This window comes from Glycine soja, chromosome 1, assembly GCF_004193775.1.
Source record: "Glycine soja cultivar W05 chromosome 1, ASM419377v2, whole genome shotgun sequence".
Classification (NCBI taxonomy): Eukaryota; Viridiplantae; Streptophyta; class Magnoliopsida; order Fabales; family Fabaceae; genus Glycine; species Glycine soja.
This window is the reverse complement of record NC_041002.1, coordinates 55,486,003-55,503,133: the sequence shown is the minus strand read 5'-3', so window position 1 is coordinate 55,503,133 and position 17,131 is coordinate 55,486,003. Positions and strand designations below refer to the sequence as shown.

Sequence of the window (17,131 nt, the reverse complement as noted above, 5' to 3'; positions counted from 1 at the left end):
TTCCATAATTACTTAAAAGCATTGAAGTTATATTAAAAATAAAAAATAGATAATAAAATATATTTAAAATAATAAATTAAGTTTTAAATTTTATCCAATTAAAAACTAATTCATAGCTGAATAAATTCATTCAACTTATCCTGGATTTGGAATCAAAAGATCACTTAAAACAAGCATAAACTTTTCATAATTGAGTCAAAACATTATATTTTAAATAAAATTGAAATGTAATCAACTATAATAATATTGATACAGAATATTTATTAATTTTATTGATAATTAATTTTTATTAAAGAATTTAACTGATTACCTTTAGTAGGTCTCCTTTCAATCATATTTTTCCATTCATAAAATTTAAACATCAAACCTTACTTAAAAGAATCAATATAATATTATAAGGGAACCAATATAAATTTTACAATTTAAATTTATGTAATGTGTATATCTTACTCCCTTGGTTTTTAATTACAATATTCTTTTCATAAATTTATTTTTTTATAAGATTCTTTTCTAATTTTTAAATATACTAATTATTTTTTCTTACATATCATTTCTTAATTAATTTCTCTCCGAACATTAGATAAGAAAATGATAATTTTTAAATTATAAGATAAATAATTGACCAATTTAATGTAATTAATTATTATTTTTAAGAAGCATGAATTAATTAAAAAGATGTTATAATTAAAGACCGAGGAATTAAATTAAGGCTGCTTGCATGGAAGTTGAAAGCAACATTATACAACGTTTTTGCTTTGGGAAATGTTTTTGTTAACATCATACAACGTGTATCAGAACGCATCTTTATATATATGTTGTGAAGATAAGCCTACTACTTGAATTAAATAGGATGATCATGAATAACAAAACTTTTTTATTATGCATGGATAACAAAACCTTTAAATTTGTATTTCATTTCATTTGCTATAAAAGATAAATAATTATTTATTTTCGATATCTTTCGAATTGTCTCTTTTTAAACAGTAATGTTTTACCAACAAACACTTGTATAAAATAAAAGGGCAATGTTATTTGGAGAAAATGATTTCTTTATATAGGGAACTAACAAGGAGAAGCATGGACTCACGCACGCACTCATTGTCTCTTCCTGTGTCATGCCATTAAAGAGAGACAGAGATGAATTTGGAATTGTGTTGCTGCTGCAGGCCTTCCATTAAATAAGTCAGAGCTCTGCAGCTTCTCAGAAACAAACACACAGAAAACAGCACTAGTACTCCCTCATCACCACTGTGTCACTACTTTTTATTTTTATTTTTTCATTGAGGCAACCAAGGCAAGGCAACTAGTAGTTTCCTTCAGTTAATTTCAATGTCTTCTGATCACTATACTTTTGACGTTTCTTACCAAAGACATGCAAGCCCAGACAACATGATCTCCTATGATGGAAATGGAAATCTTGTGTTTTTCACTGACCCTCAAGGGAATTTTAACAGTTCTCTTGACCCTTTTCCCCCTTCTTTCTGCTCTTTTTCTTCTCAGGAAAACCCTGTGCAGCCTCTGTCTAATATAAAGGGTGAGTTTAGAAGCTTCTCTTCTTTGTATGGCTCCGAAGTGACGAGTGAGGAATGCCAAATGGGTGTGGATTATACCTATAATCAGCAATTTCTTTCTCAATCTCAAACTTGTCATGGTTCTGAAAGTGCATCAAAGTTAATACATAGGAGCTTCAGCTGTACCTCTTTTGATGGGAAGCCTGGTTTCCCCTTTGAACCTCACCCTGACACTCTCATGGACTTTCAATGCCATGCTTTGAACTCCCCTGAAAACACTTTCTTCGCAGCACAAATGAGGAGAGTGTGCAGTACAGGAGACTTGCAGGTTCAATACCAAACCTTATGTATAGTATTTCTTTCATTGTTAATTTTTATTAGAGAATCAAAAAATAGTTTATGTAATCCATTCACAAATTTACATGTACGATAAATTTGGTGATTTCCATCATGATTTCTGATTGGATTTTTAATTACTTTGATAGTATACAATTTTTTTTTAAAAAAATGAAAAGTGTAAAAAAGTTTTACCAAAATTTATATCAACAGTAATTTCTTATTCGCATAATGTATAATCATTAAACTTTATAAAAAATTTACAGTTGCAGAGTATAGAAATTAAACTCTTTTTATTCTTATTAAACTTTGTTTTAGTTTTTGTTCAGAACATGAAATCAACAGATATGTCTCAAAAAGGGAGCCCCTTGTTGGAGGAAGCAAACTTCAAAGTAGGGCGTTATAGTGCTGAAGAAAGAAAAGAAAAAATCTCTAAGTACAGAGCCAAGAGAAGCCAGAGGAAGTTCAACAAGATAATTAAGGTAGAGAAAACAGCACTGGCTATTTGACTATTTTGTTTTCTTTATTTATTTGGACGTGTATTTGATGACTATTTGTTTAGTGCTAATAATTGAAAGAGAAGAATGAGAATGATGTATTAGTTTATAAAAGATACGAAAGAATTTTTAGGCAAATATATACGAATGCATGATTAAGAGAAGAAAATAGATAAAAAAGAAAAAGGTCTCAATGTGGCTGCTTTGTTGTTTTGTGTTTGGTACCAACCAGTATGCATGCCGAAAGACACTAGCCGACAATCGAACCCGCATACGTGGCAGATTCGCACGCAACGACGAAATCAGCGAGATTCCGAAAGCTCCTTGCTCAAGTTCAACCACAGAAGAATATGAAGACGAGTTCTGGGTAAATAAGATTTTAATTTATTGCTATATAGACAACACATATTGACATATTGTTAATCAGTTAAATGGGGTGTTGATATTTATATGAAGGTTGAATTCATTGAAGGATTAAATGAGGAGGTCATGGCTTAAAGCAGAACAATGTGCGCACTGCACAGAGAGTTATGGAGCTCCTCAGTTTCAGTACATGTGTCTTTGGAGTCTTGACAGAAGCATCTTTTTCTGGAAGACCCTTTTATGAAGTTTTTGGCTGATAGCCACTTGACAACGAAACGGCCTTTAGTATGCAAAGGAAAGAATTACGAAAGGCTTTTCAATTTTAACTTTTTTTTAATTTTTTTAAAATAAAGTTGCTATATTTAGACCATAGGATGCTATGGAAGTCAAATGTAAGTTGGGTAGTTATAGGTTGCTTCCACCGAGGTTTTTGCTTAATTGTATTTGATTTTGATTTGTCTTTTCTATTGTTGGTTTCGATTTGTTCAGTGTATATAACCGTGTATCATATTCAATAATCAGGTAATGTATTGTTAGAAAATATGTACAGAGTAACTAAGGTTATTCTCCTTTACCCTTTATTTTTATTTTTATTCATAAGAATCATATTTAAATATGAGAAATTTTATAACAGCCCACGCCTCACACATACTAGTCAATTTATTGAGCTAAACTTCTTGATCTTGTAACCCTTCTTTTAGGAGCATATTTGAAATAACTTATTTATAATTTATTTAGATTTATTATGATATAAATTTTTATGTAATTTTTGGAGAGAATTTGTGAAAATATAACATATAATATGTTTATAAGTTATTTCTAATGTATTTTAATAAATTCTTCATGATATTTTATAAAAATAACATATATTTGAATTTACATGATTTTTTTTTCAGCTAAGAATTTACATGATAAGTATTCAATTACATTGTTTATCAAAGGGAATTAGATTTTTAATAATGACACAATTTAATTAAACTTAATAATTTCTCTTCAAATACTATTGAAGCTTTGTTTGGATTAGGAATGAAAAGATGATAAGAAAGATAAAAATAAGATGGAAAGATAGTCGTAAATAGATTGACTTTCAAAAAAAAAAAACAATCAGATTTTAGAAAGAACATAACAATAACAAATAGTAAACATCTAAGAGCTTACAAGAAAAGAAAAAGAACATTGGAAGGATGTATTAGTTGGGATAATTTCTATAGTCAGACATCTTGCTGAACACAATTTAACTTTTTGTGGAAAAAAGAAGAGGATTAATGTAGAAAACAGTAAAAAAAATTTGTCGGATGAGATGGTTGTTGAAGGGGATTTTAACATCTTGTCATGCAAAAGCATTTGATTGCATCAAGTATAATGAAATTCGTTATCTTTATCTTAGTTATAAGATCTTAAATGAACTGATTAATATGTTAGGTAATGCATTTAAGAGTGCAATAGTCTAAAAGTTTAAAGAAGTAAAATATTTTTCTGTAATTTTCTTGTGCTTCCAATGTAAATCATAAAAAATAAATGATTCTCTTACTATGTTGTGTGGTTATTACTACAAATCCAATGGGACTTGAATCTTGACCCAATAATTATTAGAAATAAGGATTAAAGTTTTTTTCTAAATGAAATAAGGATTAAAGTTGTTACTTACATAAATAATATGAAAACAGAAACACGTTCAAATTAAACACAAATATAAAAACAAATAACAGGTATAATTGTACTTTTTTCAGACATAAATATTATAATACCCTACTTATTAGCAATGCTAGCTAATACAACAAGAGCATGTAGGACTCTTAATAAGAGCAATTCTGCCTAATTCCAAGTGATGTCTAGTGAGGAGCTCCAGCTTTCCCAAGAACAAATACGTGCTCTCTGGGATGATTCCAACATGTTGGGGATTGGAAGACCATGGTTCTGTTGGGAAGATTCGAGGGGTACACCTGTGGACCACAAGCCACCACATAAGAAGACCTGACACCACAGTCTAACCCAAAACCTTAAGGCTCAGGTTTATGGATATTCTCCTCACTTATATGGTATTCAACCTTTCCACTTTTAGATGTGGGACTTCACCTCACACTTTTAGATGTGAGTTGGTCGTCTTCAAGCTTCAAAGTTCTCTTCTGTGCAGTGACACACTGATGTGAACCTTACGGGGCGGATCACTTGATACAGGCTGTAGAGTTTTTGGATGACGCCACTTCCGGTGAAGGAAGATAAGTCAGGGTAGACGCCACTTCCGGTGAAGGAAGATAAGTCTGGGTAGACGCCACTTCCGGTTAAGGAAGATAAGTCAGGGTAGACGCCACTTCCAATGAAGGAAGATAAGTCTGGGTAGACGCCACAAGGATTACCTTGATAAGTCTGATAATTGGTTCAACAAGGAACCCAGAGAGAAACTCTCACCAAATTTTATCAAAATGCCAAAAGTTTTTTTATTCAAAACAAAAACCAATACTTATAGTGTATCTGAACTAAAAGATAAAAATAGACATGGGCCTTCTAAATAGTTTGGGCCAAAATTACAATAAATAAAAATTATAACTAAAAAATATATTTAACTTGGGCCTTCAAATTAGTTTGGGCCTTCAGCAACAATTAATTGTCTTGATAGTGTCTCTGCCTCTGGACCTTCATCCTTCTCCACTTGGGGGCTTTGTCCTTCTCCACTTGGGCCTTCGTCCTTCTCCACTTGGGCCTTTAGCCTGTATTTGGCCAGTTTCATGATTCTCATCATTCCCTCCTTCTTGGAAAACATTTGTCCTCAAATGTTCAGGATCATCACCGTGTTCAAGTACCACTTCCTTCCTTTTCTTGTGGGCTTGCTTGACATAGCTTTCATTCTTCTTTGCAATTTGCACCTTCACTTGGTCATACAATCTTTTCACATACTCAACTTTGGCATGTGCATCCTTACGTTGAGTCTCTTGGGGATTGCTTTTGTAAGTTGGCCTGTTAGGCAATGAAGCTCCGGGGAGGAGATCAACTTGATGTTCTATGCCTCTTGATGGTGGTAGTCCATGAGGAATCTCCTTAGGAAAGACATTTTTAAATTCCTGCAATAATGGTTGAACACTAGGAGAAATAGAAATAGTAAACTCATTAGAATTATCAGTAGAAATTTTACTGTCTTTGCAATACTGTAGATTGAGTGGTTCATGAGCAGGTAACACTTTCCTCACTTCACTCGCCTCTGCAAAATAATTAAATTTTCTCTCATGTGTATCACTCTTTTCCTCGGGTGTATCACTCTTCTTTTTCATATTCCTTTGTGGTGCCTCACTATTTTCTTTCTCTTGTTCTCTCTTTTCTCCCATTCTGATTTGGTCATCACACACTTCTCTAGGGGATAGAGGTTTAAGAGTAAACAAGGAAGATTTGGTCAACAAACGTTGCATTTGTGTAGTCCACGCGTCCAGAAATAAGCGTTGAGATTCATCCAGTTGATGATATACACCACCATTGTCACCAGCTCTTGCCATGATTAAGGAACAAAGAATTTTGCAGTAAATTAAAAAAAAAAATTCAGGACCTCACCACACTCTACTCACGTGTTTCTCTCTTTAATGGTAGTTCACTCGTGTTTGATGCTCTCAATATAGGCTTTTGTGTGATGTTTTCACTCTTGCCTTTTACCACTCACTCACTCTTAAGTTCCTGGATGGATCGAATTAGACACACAAGGTAATATAAAATAAAAGGAAAGACAATATAATTATCAGAGTAACAGATTTGATTTGGGATAACAACTTGGACTTGATTTGGATAGCAGATTGGATTTGATTTGGATAACAGATTAGATTTGGATAACAAATCTGATTTGCATAAAAAATTTGATTTGATTTGATTTGGATAATAGATCAGATTTGGATAACAAATTAGATTTAATTTGAATAACAGATATGATAACAAATAAGATAACAGATAGGATAACAGATAAGATAACAGATATGAAAAGTAAACTTCAAATGCTCATAACTTTTGCTACGGTTGTCCGTTTGAGGCCCACTATATATCAAAACGCTCAGAATTCAGAGGAGAATCTAGATAAGGGGATTTGGTACACGATTTTCTGCCAAAAAAAAAGCCTCTAACTGCCTCAATTTCGTGTTCAAAGATCAAACACCCACTTTCTCTTTTTTCTCTTTCTTCTTTTCTTCTCTTTTTTTTTCAAAATTTCTGCAACTTTTTTTTTTTACTTGAAACAGAACCCAAACAATTTTTTTTTACGACACAAAGTCTGAAAGACACTAGAAACAAGAACAACAACAAGAACACAAACGTGACAAGAACAAGAACGAAACAAAGACACAAACAAGAACGCAACAAGACGCAAACAAGAAAAACAAATTACAGAACAAGGACAAAACACGAACCAAGACAAATTACAAAGAAAAATAATAGGATAAGATAGAACCTGTATCAAGAGCCGAAGCTCTGATACCAGATGATGTGAATCTTACGGGGCGGATCGTTTGATACAGGCTACGAAGGTTTGGATGACGCCACTTCCGGTGAAGGAAGATAAGTCAGGATAGACGCCACTTCCGATGAAGGAAGATAAGTCAGGTTAGACGCCACTTCCAATGAAGGAAGATAAGTCTGGGTAGACGCCACAAGGATTACCTTGATAAGTCTGATAATTGGTTCAACAAGGAACCCAGAGAGAAACTCTCACCAAATTTTATCAAAATGCCAAAAGTTTTTTTATTCAAAACAAAAACCAATACTTATAGTGTATCTGAACTAAAAGATAAAAATAGACATGGACCTTCTAAATAGTTTGGGCCAAAATTACAATAAATAAAAATTATAACTAAAAAATATATTTAACTTGGGCCTTCAAATTAGTTTGGGCCTTCAGCAACAATTAATTGTCTTGATAGTGTCTCTGCCTCTGGACCTTCATCCTTCTCCACTTGGGGGCTTTGTCCTTCTCCACTTGGGCCTTCGTCCTTCTCCACTTGGGCCTTTAGCCTGTATTTGGCCAGTTTCATGATTCTCATCACACACCAACGTGAAAGCATGTCTATTAAATTGCTAGGAATGTTGATTGGTTTAAGGTTGTTTATTGGTGGGTTTTACAATTAATTGTTGGATAGCAGATATGATGTGTATACATATTTCACGTGTTGATATTCTGGTAGGGAAGTTGGTGCCTTGTGTAATATATCGGGTTAGGCTATATTTATATTGCTTTGGATATTAATATAGTCTAACCAGATTGATGGGTTACGTTCTCTAATGCTGCAGGGCAATTTTGTACTCTGAGGTACCACTTAATACTCATATATATAATATTTTGCTGATTTAAAAAAAAAAATACGTCCTCTCTGTAATTAGCTAGAAGCCCGTTGCTGACGGTCGCAAACACAATTAAATATTATTCGAATTTATTGTGTGAAATATAGTCAATATACTAAGTAGCTTCTATATTCAGCTATTTTGTTACTATAGTTTTAATAGTCAACTTGGCTTAGTTAGAGGGCAAAACCTATTGGTCTATACAATTTGATTGCAAAGGGATTAAAGAATTGTTGAATTTATTAAAAATTATAAAATTATAAGAGAAATTAATTAAATATAAGGTGAATCCATAAAAATTGTGGCATTCAATAATTTCTATCAATAATAAAGTGTATATTCAAAATAATAACGTATTGAAGAGTATATTGCTAATATTTATCTGCATTTTTAATTTACTTAACCTGTCTGTTAAGATTATGAATAAACCATAATTGAGGATAAGAAATTAATATTAAAAATGTTCTTTTGTTTATTATTTTAAAAATTATTTTCAAAAATTAAATTAATAGAGACTAGAAATGAAAAATAAGATGTAAGAGAGGAATGAAAAACATTAATGATAAGAAATTAAAAGTAATTTTTAAAAAATTAAGAAATTCTCTAGTTTTTAATTTTAAAATAATTTCAAAAACTAAGTTTATCAAACATTTTTATTTTTAAAAACATAAAAAAAAATTAAAATATGAAACAAACAGAACCCACTACATAAAAAAATTGATTGCACAGCAACTGGCTTAAAGCATCAAATTTGGCTACCAACTGCACAATTTGACAGCCCTAGCCCATAGCATATGATGCTATAGTATTGCAGCAAAATAAAGCTCGGTTGGAAGCAATTCTTGTTGGTTCTTTCCTAGAAACAGGAATTGATAAAGGCTTCATACCTAAGTTTTAGGGGTCGCCAAATTAAAAGAAAAATAAGCATCCACTTAAAGTAATCATTCATTTTCTACCGAAGTGGCAAATATAGTATTGTTGCATTAATTCAAGATAACAATTTTGTTAAGTGGGATTTCTCTTTTCCAATCAATACTAGTCAAATAAATTCCAAGGATAAAGGACGGTTAACCAGTAGTTTATGTTTAGTTTACACATTTTGATGCTGTCAAATCGTTGCCTATAATGATTATATTTAACACACAACAATCTCAGGGAAAAAAAAATGGGCTACTTAATTAGCTTCAGTTTCAAAACACAAAATTTTCAATCCTGTCGGTCTATAATGGCACTTGATTAATAATCTAATATATCTTGTTGAAAGTGAGTGTTTCAATTTTAAATATAAAACAGTCATGGACTGAGTATTGAATTTTTTAAGAGTAAAATCTAAACTTCTCTGTAAATATTTGGTAGTGAATACAAAATACATTATTTATAATGCAACACAAAAAAACTCATCACGATTTAATTCTTACTGATAACTACAAATGAATCATTTTTAAATTAATATAGTTAGAATTAATTTGATTTTTAAAAATCATGTAAATCTCTTGTGTTCTCAAATATTAATATGTCAGTTGTCAAAATTTTAAAAGACAAATTTGAGGATTTATTTCAATACTTTTTGGTCCAAAAAGGATTTATTCATTTTCTAATCATCGAGTTAAAGACAAAATATAAGATAGGAGGAGCAGCAACTTAATTGAAATCTTCTTTAATTAGGCCATTAGATATTCGTGTGAGTTTGCCAAATAATAGATTTTATTTTTGTTTACAATTCTTTCATGGCAGCTTAAATTTAAGTATATTTAAAGAGGTGATAAATGTTTTTCATTTGACTCATTTCGTTCCCATTTATTTTGAATTTTAAAAGCATGCACCAAAATATATATACTGCTGCTCTCGAGCTCATAAAGACACAAATAAGCTACTAACTAAAAAAATGCCTAGATGATTATGCTGTGATCTTTATGCTATACACCAATATACCATATGTTGAAACAGAGGTTGGCAGCAATGCTCACAATCACAAAGACACAATATTACATGAACAGTAGAATAAGAGAAAATGTTATATAATGATAATATAAAACAATTTTATATTATTAATCAGTTACAAATCACAATAAAAAATAAATTTATTGATTTTTATAATATTTTTTTTGTTGCATTTTATAATAATTATTTTGAAAGTTGTAATAACAGTAATTTCTAATGAGTTAACAGTATAATTTTTTTTATAATGAGAATACATAGCCATTATATTTATGGAATAATGAAAGGAAGCTAGTTCCATCAATCTGTAGGATAATGTCACTTTATAATAAAAAAACAAAAACAAAATATTGAAGATATATCAACAGACGACTAGATACCAGGACTACAGATTCTCTTCTTAAATAATGAGGTGCCAGTGTAAAGAGATGCTTCTGATCGTAAAGTTTACATGTTTCTTCTTTTGATAATATCCATTTTCATACCCCTCTTCAAGTTTTGCATCTTTTTGTAAAATTTCATGTAAGTCATCAAGTTTTGAATCTTTTTGTACAATTTCATGTAAGTCGTCATGTTTTAACTCGAAGCAAATTATTTGAAAATATAAATATATTAAATTCATTTATTGAATTTTTTTTTGGCAAAAGTATATTAAAATTAAATGATAAATATTTTCTCAAAAAATTTAAAAGAATTACATGATTTTCATTCTCATGAGGATATGTAAGTGTCATGTGCCCAAATAAAAATTATACTTCGTTTTTCATTTTTTCCCTTATTTGTATTTACATTTCTTGTTTATTGTGGGATATATTGTTATGTCAAAAAGTTATTAATTTGATTTGTAAAGAACAATAGCAAGTTACTGTAAAGTAAAGTTTTATCTTTTTTTTTTCATGTATAATCAATTCTTGAAAAGTTATTGTATAGCTAAAATCAATCACTATTATATATGTGATTTTTAGTAATATTTTTTTTAACACTTAATAAAAATATTACTGAAAGTCTTTGATAAAATTAAAAAATATCATCAAATTATCAATAAATATTATTAATATATTTTTATAATATTTTATCAAATATATTATATAATCAATGTTATTAAAACCTAAAAAATGTGACAAAATTTTTTTAACAACATGAGTTATACAGTATATATGATAAAATGTAAAAAAAAACATATTAGTAACATTTATTTATAATTTGACGATATTTTTTAAATGTTTGACAAAGATTTTTACCAAATTTTTTTGTTAAGTATTAGGTAAAAAAAATATTACTAAATGTTACATATGATATGATATGTAGTACTGAACCCTTAAATCTAATTAGCGACAACTAATTCTAATTTTTTTATTGACTCTTTAAAATTAATAAAGTTAATGACAAGTCATTATTAATTAAAAAATTCGAAATGCCTACAATTGCGACCGTTTCTATTATTAAATAGAATGTGATATAAGTTTAAAGGGAAATGGACAGAGAAATTAAATAGAGATTATATATAATGCTAATAAAATTAATTATGATGAGAACCTAAAAGATTCGAAACACCTCACTTTTGACCATCACAGCCTAGCGTTAGCAAAAATGAATAATGAAAACTACTTCAACACCCTATGATTGCAGTGCTATAAGATGAAAAGTCCGATTTCCCTTTAACCTTGCCTCATACCAGAGACCCCCACAGATAGAATTTTTCAAACAAAAGTAGAAAATGAGTGCTTAAGAAAGTTGTCCACTGGATCTTTCCTTCTGTCTAGTCCAACAAAAAGCCTTTTGATTCGTATTTACTCATTAAGAATATTTTTCTAGCGATAATCAAAGATAAAGAAAAATGTTTTATATGTTTTGGCACACGAATGGCACGGTTAGTGGACCGGCCTAGAGCAATAAAATATGTCACCGGCAGACAAAAAAAGAGGTTGTGTACTATTGACGATAGAACTTTTGTCTGGGGTAAGACTGGAAAAAAATGAAAACTTTATGGTTACCCTTTTTATCTACTTGCATCATAATGGGTAGAGAATCCAGCAAGATGGATGAATATGAGTCAGTTAATAAGCCAAAGTATGGATATGACAAATGGTTCCAGGTGATCAATTTAGGCCAGTAAAATTTATGCCACACACACACACAAAAAAAAATCGTGTTACTTCCATGTAAAAAGTTTCTTACTAAACTCACATACCTCAAAAATCACAATCAATCTCCTGTAGATATTTTGATTTCTTAGCTATCCTTGTTTGGAAAACCTGTGGTGGATTCTGATATTTTATATTTTGCTCCTTCTATGCATGTGCTTGACAGGAAGTCTGACATAGGATTGGAACTGCCACAGCCATATTCTCTTCCCCGCAACATATGAATATAATTGTTGGATTCGTATGGTACGTATAAATTAGTGCCTCTTCTTTTTGGTTTTCATGTTAATTTTGGCAAATATGTTGATAATAATCTTGCAGGAACTAGGATGGAAGGAAAGGATAGAGAGGGAAAAAAAGCATACATGAAAATAATAATAAATTTTCTTTTATTTTGTTTAAGAGAAAAAAATGAAAATGGAAAGAAAAAATGATTTTTAGAAACAAAAGTTTTAAATTTCTTTTTTCTTTCTATTCAAGTTTCAAAATTTTCTTTCTGCCTTACATTTCGTCCACCACTCCAAAAGCGATTAAAAAAATACTTAAGAAGAACTGTACTATCAAAATTAGCCACCATAATTAAAGAGTTCGAAATCTAATAAATTCCATATAGTAGATTCTCATATTTCTAATATGGAACTCAATTCTCATATACTTCTGTAATTATTAAATCCTAACATATGTCCTTGAAGGTTTGACTTTTTGAAATCAATGATGAGCATGCTAGAAAATAAAAATGGAGCACTACCACGAATGCTAGCTAGGGAAGCTCTTTGGCATAGGTTTGATGGGTGTTTTTGTTTAGTATGAATACATTATACATAATAATCAAATATAGTTTGTATAAGCAAAGAGAATATTCGAGGAGTCAAGTGCTATATGTTCCTAGGTCTTCGCATGCACAACTCGTTATCAATTCAGAAGTACTGTCATCGTGAACTCTTTCTCAAGTCTCACCAAATATCTGATAGCGACACGCTTGCTCACGTCTCAGTGCGTCTGCCCGCACTTGTTTCCTTTTTTTTTCCAACTCCACTACCATTTTTTAGTCACGACACAAAAATTAAGGAAAAACTCCACAGCAAACTTGCAACATGTGCTAATATATGCTAGTGACTTTTAATTTTGGGGCACAATTAATACTCGTTTCTCATCGGCTTCAGCAAGCAGTGACAGAAATGATGCTCTATGGTGAAAAATCATGAATTCTTACATACTAGGTAAAACAGTAACTTCCAGACAATAACACCAGCAACCTGCTCCTATCAATTCCCAAATGAAGTGCTTCTTTTTCACTGTGCCATACATTACTATTTAGTATTTACTACCCATTTTTGGCTCAAGAGTGAACTTCGTTCTAGACTGATTAAGCATGATATTTTTTTTAATTCCTATTTAATTTAAATTTTATTTGGTTTCAATTCTTCAAAGTTCAAACTTGGAACAAAATTGTGTTTTTTGTCCCTGATAGTATAGCAACTTAAGTTATACTTTTCATGGAAGATACAAGGATTAAAGATAAATAAAGTTTAAGGACTAAAAAAAACTCTTTTAGAGACAAATTAAAATATATTTAACTCCACATTTGATTATATTAGGCAGAAAATGCTTCTGATTTATTTATTTTTTTGAATTAGAAAATATAATATATCATTTAAAAAAAAAGGAATGGAATACATCCAAATAAGATGATAGAGAAATGCTATAACACTTGCTAAACCACTTTTGCATGTACTCGCACATCCAATCAAATTTAAGTAGCAAACCCAATTATTGATCGGGCCCAGTACTAGACTTACAGAACAAAATAGTATTGGGCTGGCTCAGAAGTGTTAGAATTCAGGTTCATGTAGCCCAACCTGAATTGGGGTACAAATAGTGACATTGAAAGGTTTATATGACAATAGAAGGGAAGGGAGGCTTTCCCGCGAACTGCTGAACAACCGAAACAGTTTCTTCCAACTAAACTTGGTTTGCGCACTTGACAAGGTATAAAGCTCACCATTTATCCCTCCCTTCACTTTAGATATCAGCTCCACTCCAGGTACTACTCTCTTGTTTCTTCTTTCTTGCTATTTCCGTATAACCTTTATCTCTCTATTCGTTGCTGTTTCTTTTTCTATCCGTTAATACTTCTTGATCAAATGAGTTTTGTTATTATTCGTCGTAATTTCATTCTCCATGCATGCATCTGTTTCCTGTTGCTTAAACGTAATCAATCAGTCTTCTTGGATATTATTATCGATCGAAAAGCTAATTAATGTAAACTTTTGGATGGTGATGATAGGTGAAACGAAAACGTTGCAGAATTGTTAGTTGTTATTCTTGGACACTGAGGAGACGATAAAGGAAAATGGGCGGTTGCTGTGGTTGTTTCAAAGACACTTCAGCTCCACAAGTATTAATTCTTCCCATTTTCTGCTTGATCCTCTTGCTTCATTTTATTGTTGCCGCGCATGCATGCTTGCATTACTTTTTACTGCTTATTTTAATTATCTGATTTTAACTTAGAAAGCGTCTCCATAGTTAATAACCTTAATTTCTTTCCCAAAAACTAAAAGCAAAGAACATTTCGCTTGCTCCAGGATAAAACACGTACGTAGTAAACAGGAAGCGAGAGCATCAAAGTTCAGAGGAGTTAATTATATCAATATTGGATTTATATAATAAAACTAGGTTGACCATGATCAAGATCAATTCTTTTCATCTCTCACCCCATGTTACATTCCTATGCATGCATGCATTTACATGTGTGTAATCAAGATTATTATATTTAAACCTAATCAAGACCAATCATTTTGATTATATGATAAAAATTTGCTCCTCGTGCATTCCCATTCCTCGCTTAATTATATATATGACATTCGTTGGAGCTGGAAAGACCAGATCGAATGCCTTCATAGTTCATATGGCCGAACCAATGGGGACTGAGACTTTATTGCACTGAGTGTGAATTCAACACCGTAGTATTCCAATTTCACTTTTTTTGCTTCAAATTAATACCAATAATTTCCATCAAATTTAGGCTGGAATCTGTCATATTCTAAGTTTTGAACATCTGCTTTCTTTTTATTTCTCTTTACCCTCTCTTCCTTTTTCCAATGCAAGGATCAAATTTATTCTTAAATTCTGCGTGGTAAGTCTGGGTACGGTTGCATGATCAACTTCACCTTTGAGTTTGAGTTTAAGAAGCTTTGGTAACTCTATTAAAGTACTGGATTTTTGTTGCATGTTGTAGCAATTAATTAAATATGTTTGATTATCCTTTCTTATATAAGAACAAATGCACAGGGAACTTATAACACTTGACATTTCCTTTTGGTTTACGAGCTCTTCATTGAATAAGTATACACCTTGTAACTAAGAATTTACAATTGCCATGATCGGATTCTCATCTCTAATAATTATGCTGTGCAATCTGCTATAGCATTAATTGCTTCATTTGCTGCCTTATCTGCAGAACCCAGCGAGAGTATCGGAGGTGCATGTGCCACAATCATTTCGCCAAGGTTCTCCTCCTGCTGTTTCCGGGGGACTCTTAAATGATACTTCTAGACGGACTCTTGGCTTTTTCCTTTCCGATTTGCCTTTGGGTGTCACTCAAGAAATCTGTGCTGACCAGACCAATACATCGCTGCAAACTATAGATTCTACTTCAACTAAAAAAACAGTTGATGGTGACAATTATGAGACTGGGACCTCATCTAAGTCAGAAAAACTGAAGGAATCAGTATGCAAAACCCAGACGGCTTTGAAACTTGGCTCGGCAAAGGGTTCTGAACTTGAACTTGCAAAGTTGGGAAAAGCTGTCATCTTAGATGAAGAGGAGAGTGCATGCCCAATTTATTTAGGAGGTGATGCAGTCACAGCTTCTTTATTCAACTTCTTTGGCTTTCAGCATTAAGTTAACTAAGCTTTATCACGCGATAGTTATCCTATTTTCTCGGGAATTGACAATTGTTGATGTATTTTCATCTTTTTATCCTCAGAGTATGATGCTGAGAATCCAAAAATATTCACACAATGTGACCATCATGTTCACATTGAATGCATTCATGATTGGATGAAAAGAAACAGCCTTTGCCCTGTGTGTAATAAGGTTTGTCATCTTAATTAATCATGATCTTCTGTCTTTAGATTTTTTAAAACATAATAAGCTTATGAATACGTGTGTGTTATGATGCAGGATGTGGCTTTCAACTCTCCCAGTCATTAAAAGACATCAACTACTTAGTTTGAAGTGCAAATACAATGTTTTGAGAGCCAAGGTTACATAATCAATAGTTTTCTGATTTGGCAACCCAAGTAAATGGTATGTTTAGTTTTCTTTGTGTTCCTGAGGGTTTGTTCCTCTTTTTTTTTTAGTGTTCCTAGTACCTCGTTCAAAGAAAAGTAAAATAAATAGCCGATTGACTGGGTTTCAAATACTTAGAAGCCAGTTAGTTGCAGAACAGATCAATAAATATGTTTTTTCCTTCATCTCTTGTATCTGACACTATCACTTTTATAGCAGATTAGATCCTCTTCTTCGGTATTTTGCTTTCATGTTTTATATTTGAATCAAGTGGTTTTATTGGCGAGTGTCTGAATTTTAATATAACCGAATGAAATTATATTCCTATCAATGGGTTGGCAAACGACCACCAATAATAGTCAAAGCAATTTTTTTTAATTTTTCGTTGATGGGGTTTCCTGTTAAGGTTACCCCCTATTCTCCCCATCCTAATTTGCTTCAAATGTTCATATGAAAAACGTGAATTAAAAAAAGTTTAGTTATGAGATTCATATATACATATCGCATCAAGTAAGAAGAGTATGTATATCTTAATTATTATTTTATTTATAAAAAAATGTCTTTTTGTTTTGTTATTCAAGAACAAATAAGTTTGTGTTATTTTTTTCATTCGATAGTTGAAGATTTGAGATTTAAAAATTGCTGAAATAAACTTCACTACTCCCATAGGCCATAACAACTCATTTATTAATTTGTTTTAAAGCACTCATTTAATAAGTTAGAGAAGTGAAAACAACTTTA

The 17,131-nt window shown here is 31.5% G+C and overlaps 1 protein-coding gene across 2 annotated transcripts; it reads left to right on the top strand.

Annotated features, from left to right (window-relative positions):
- Window positions 1–1,053: 1,053 nt before the first annotated feature.
- LOC114424975 lies at window positions 1,054–3,262 on the top strand. Of its 2 annotated transcripts, none has more exons than XM_028391695.1 (4): window positions 1,054–1,839; window positions 2,177–2,329; window positions 2,577–2,711; window positions 2,817–3,262. In XM_028391695.1, exons 1-4 carry the CDS (start codon window positions 1,330–1,332, stop codon window positions 2,820–2,822), a joined length of 804 nt encoding a protein of 267 aa, XP_028247496.1. In that variant the 5' UTR covers window positions 1,054–1,329; the 3' UTR covers window positions 2,823–3,262. The 2 variants fall into 2 exon arrangements, with proteins under 2 accessions (XP_028247496.1, XP_028247488.1); XM_028391687.1 differs by having other exon boundaries at window positions 1,055–1,839; window positions 2,801–3,262.
- Window positions 3,263–17,131: the final 13,869 nt, after the last annotated feature.

What these genes read in the sequence shown, in the direction of transcription:
- LOC114424975 (XM_028391687.1), top strand. Translation starts at nt 1,330, where the DNA reads ATGTCTTCTGATCACTATACTTTTGACGTTTCTTACCAAAGACATGCA. An exon ending in GCAGTACAGGAGACTTGCAG is followed by an intron (nt 1,840 to 2,176) that starts GTTCAATACCAA and finishes GTTTTTGTTCAG; the next exon opens with AACATGAAATCAACAGATAT. An exon ending in AATATGAAGACGAGTTCTGG is followed by an intron (nt 2,712 to 2,800) that starts GTAAATAAGATT and finishes ATTTATATGAAG; the next exon opens with GTTGAATTCATTGAAGGATT.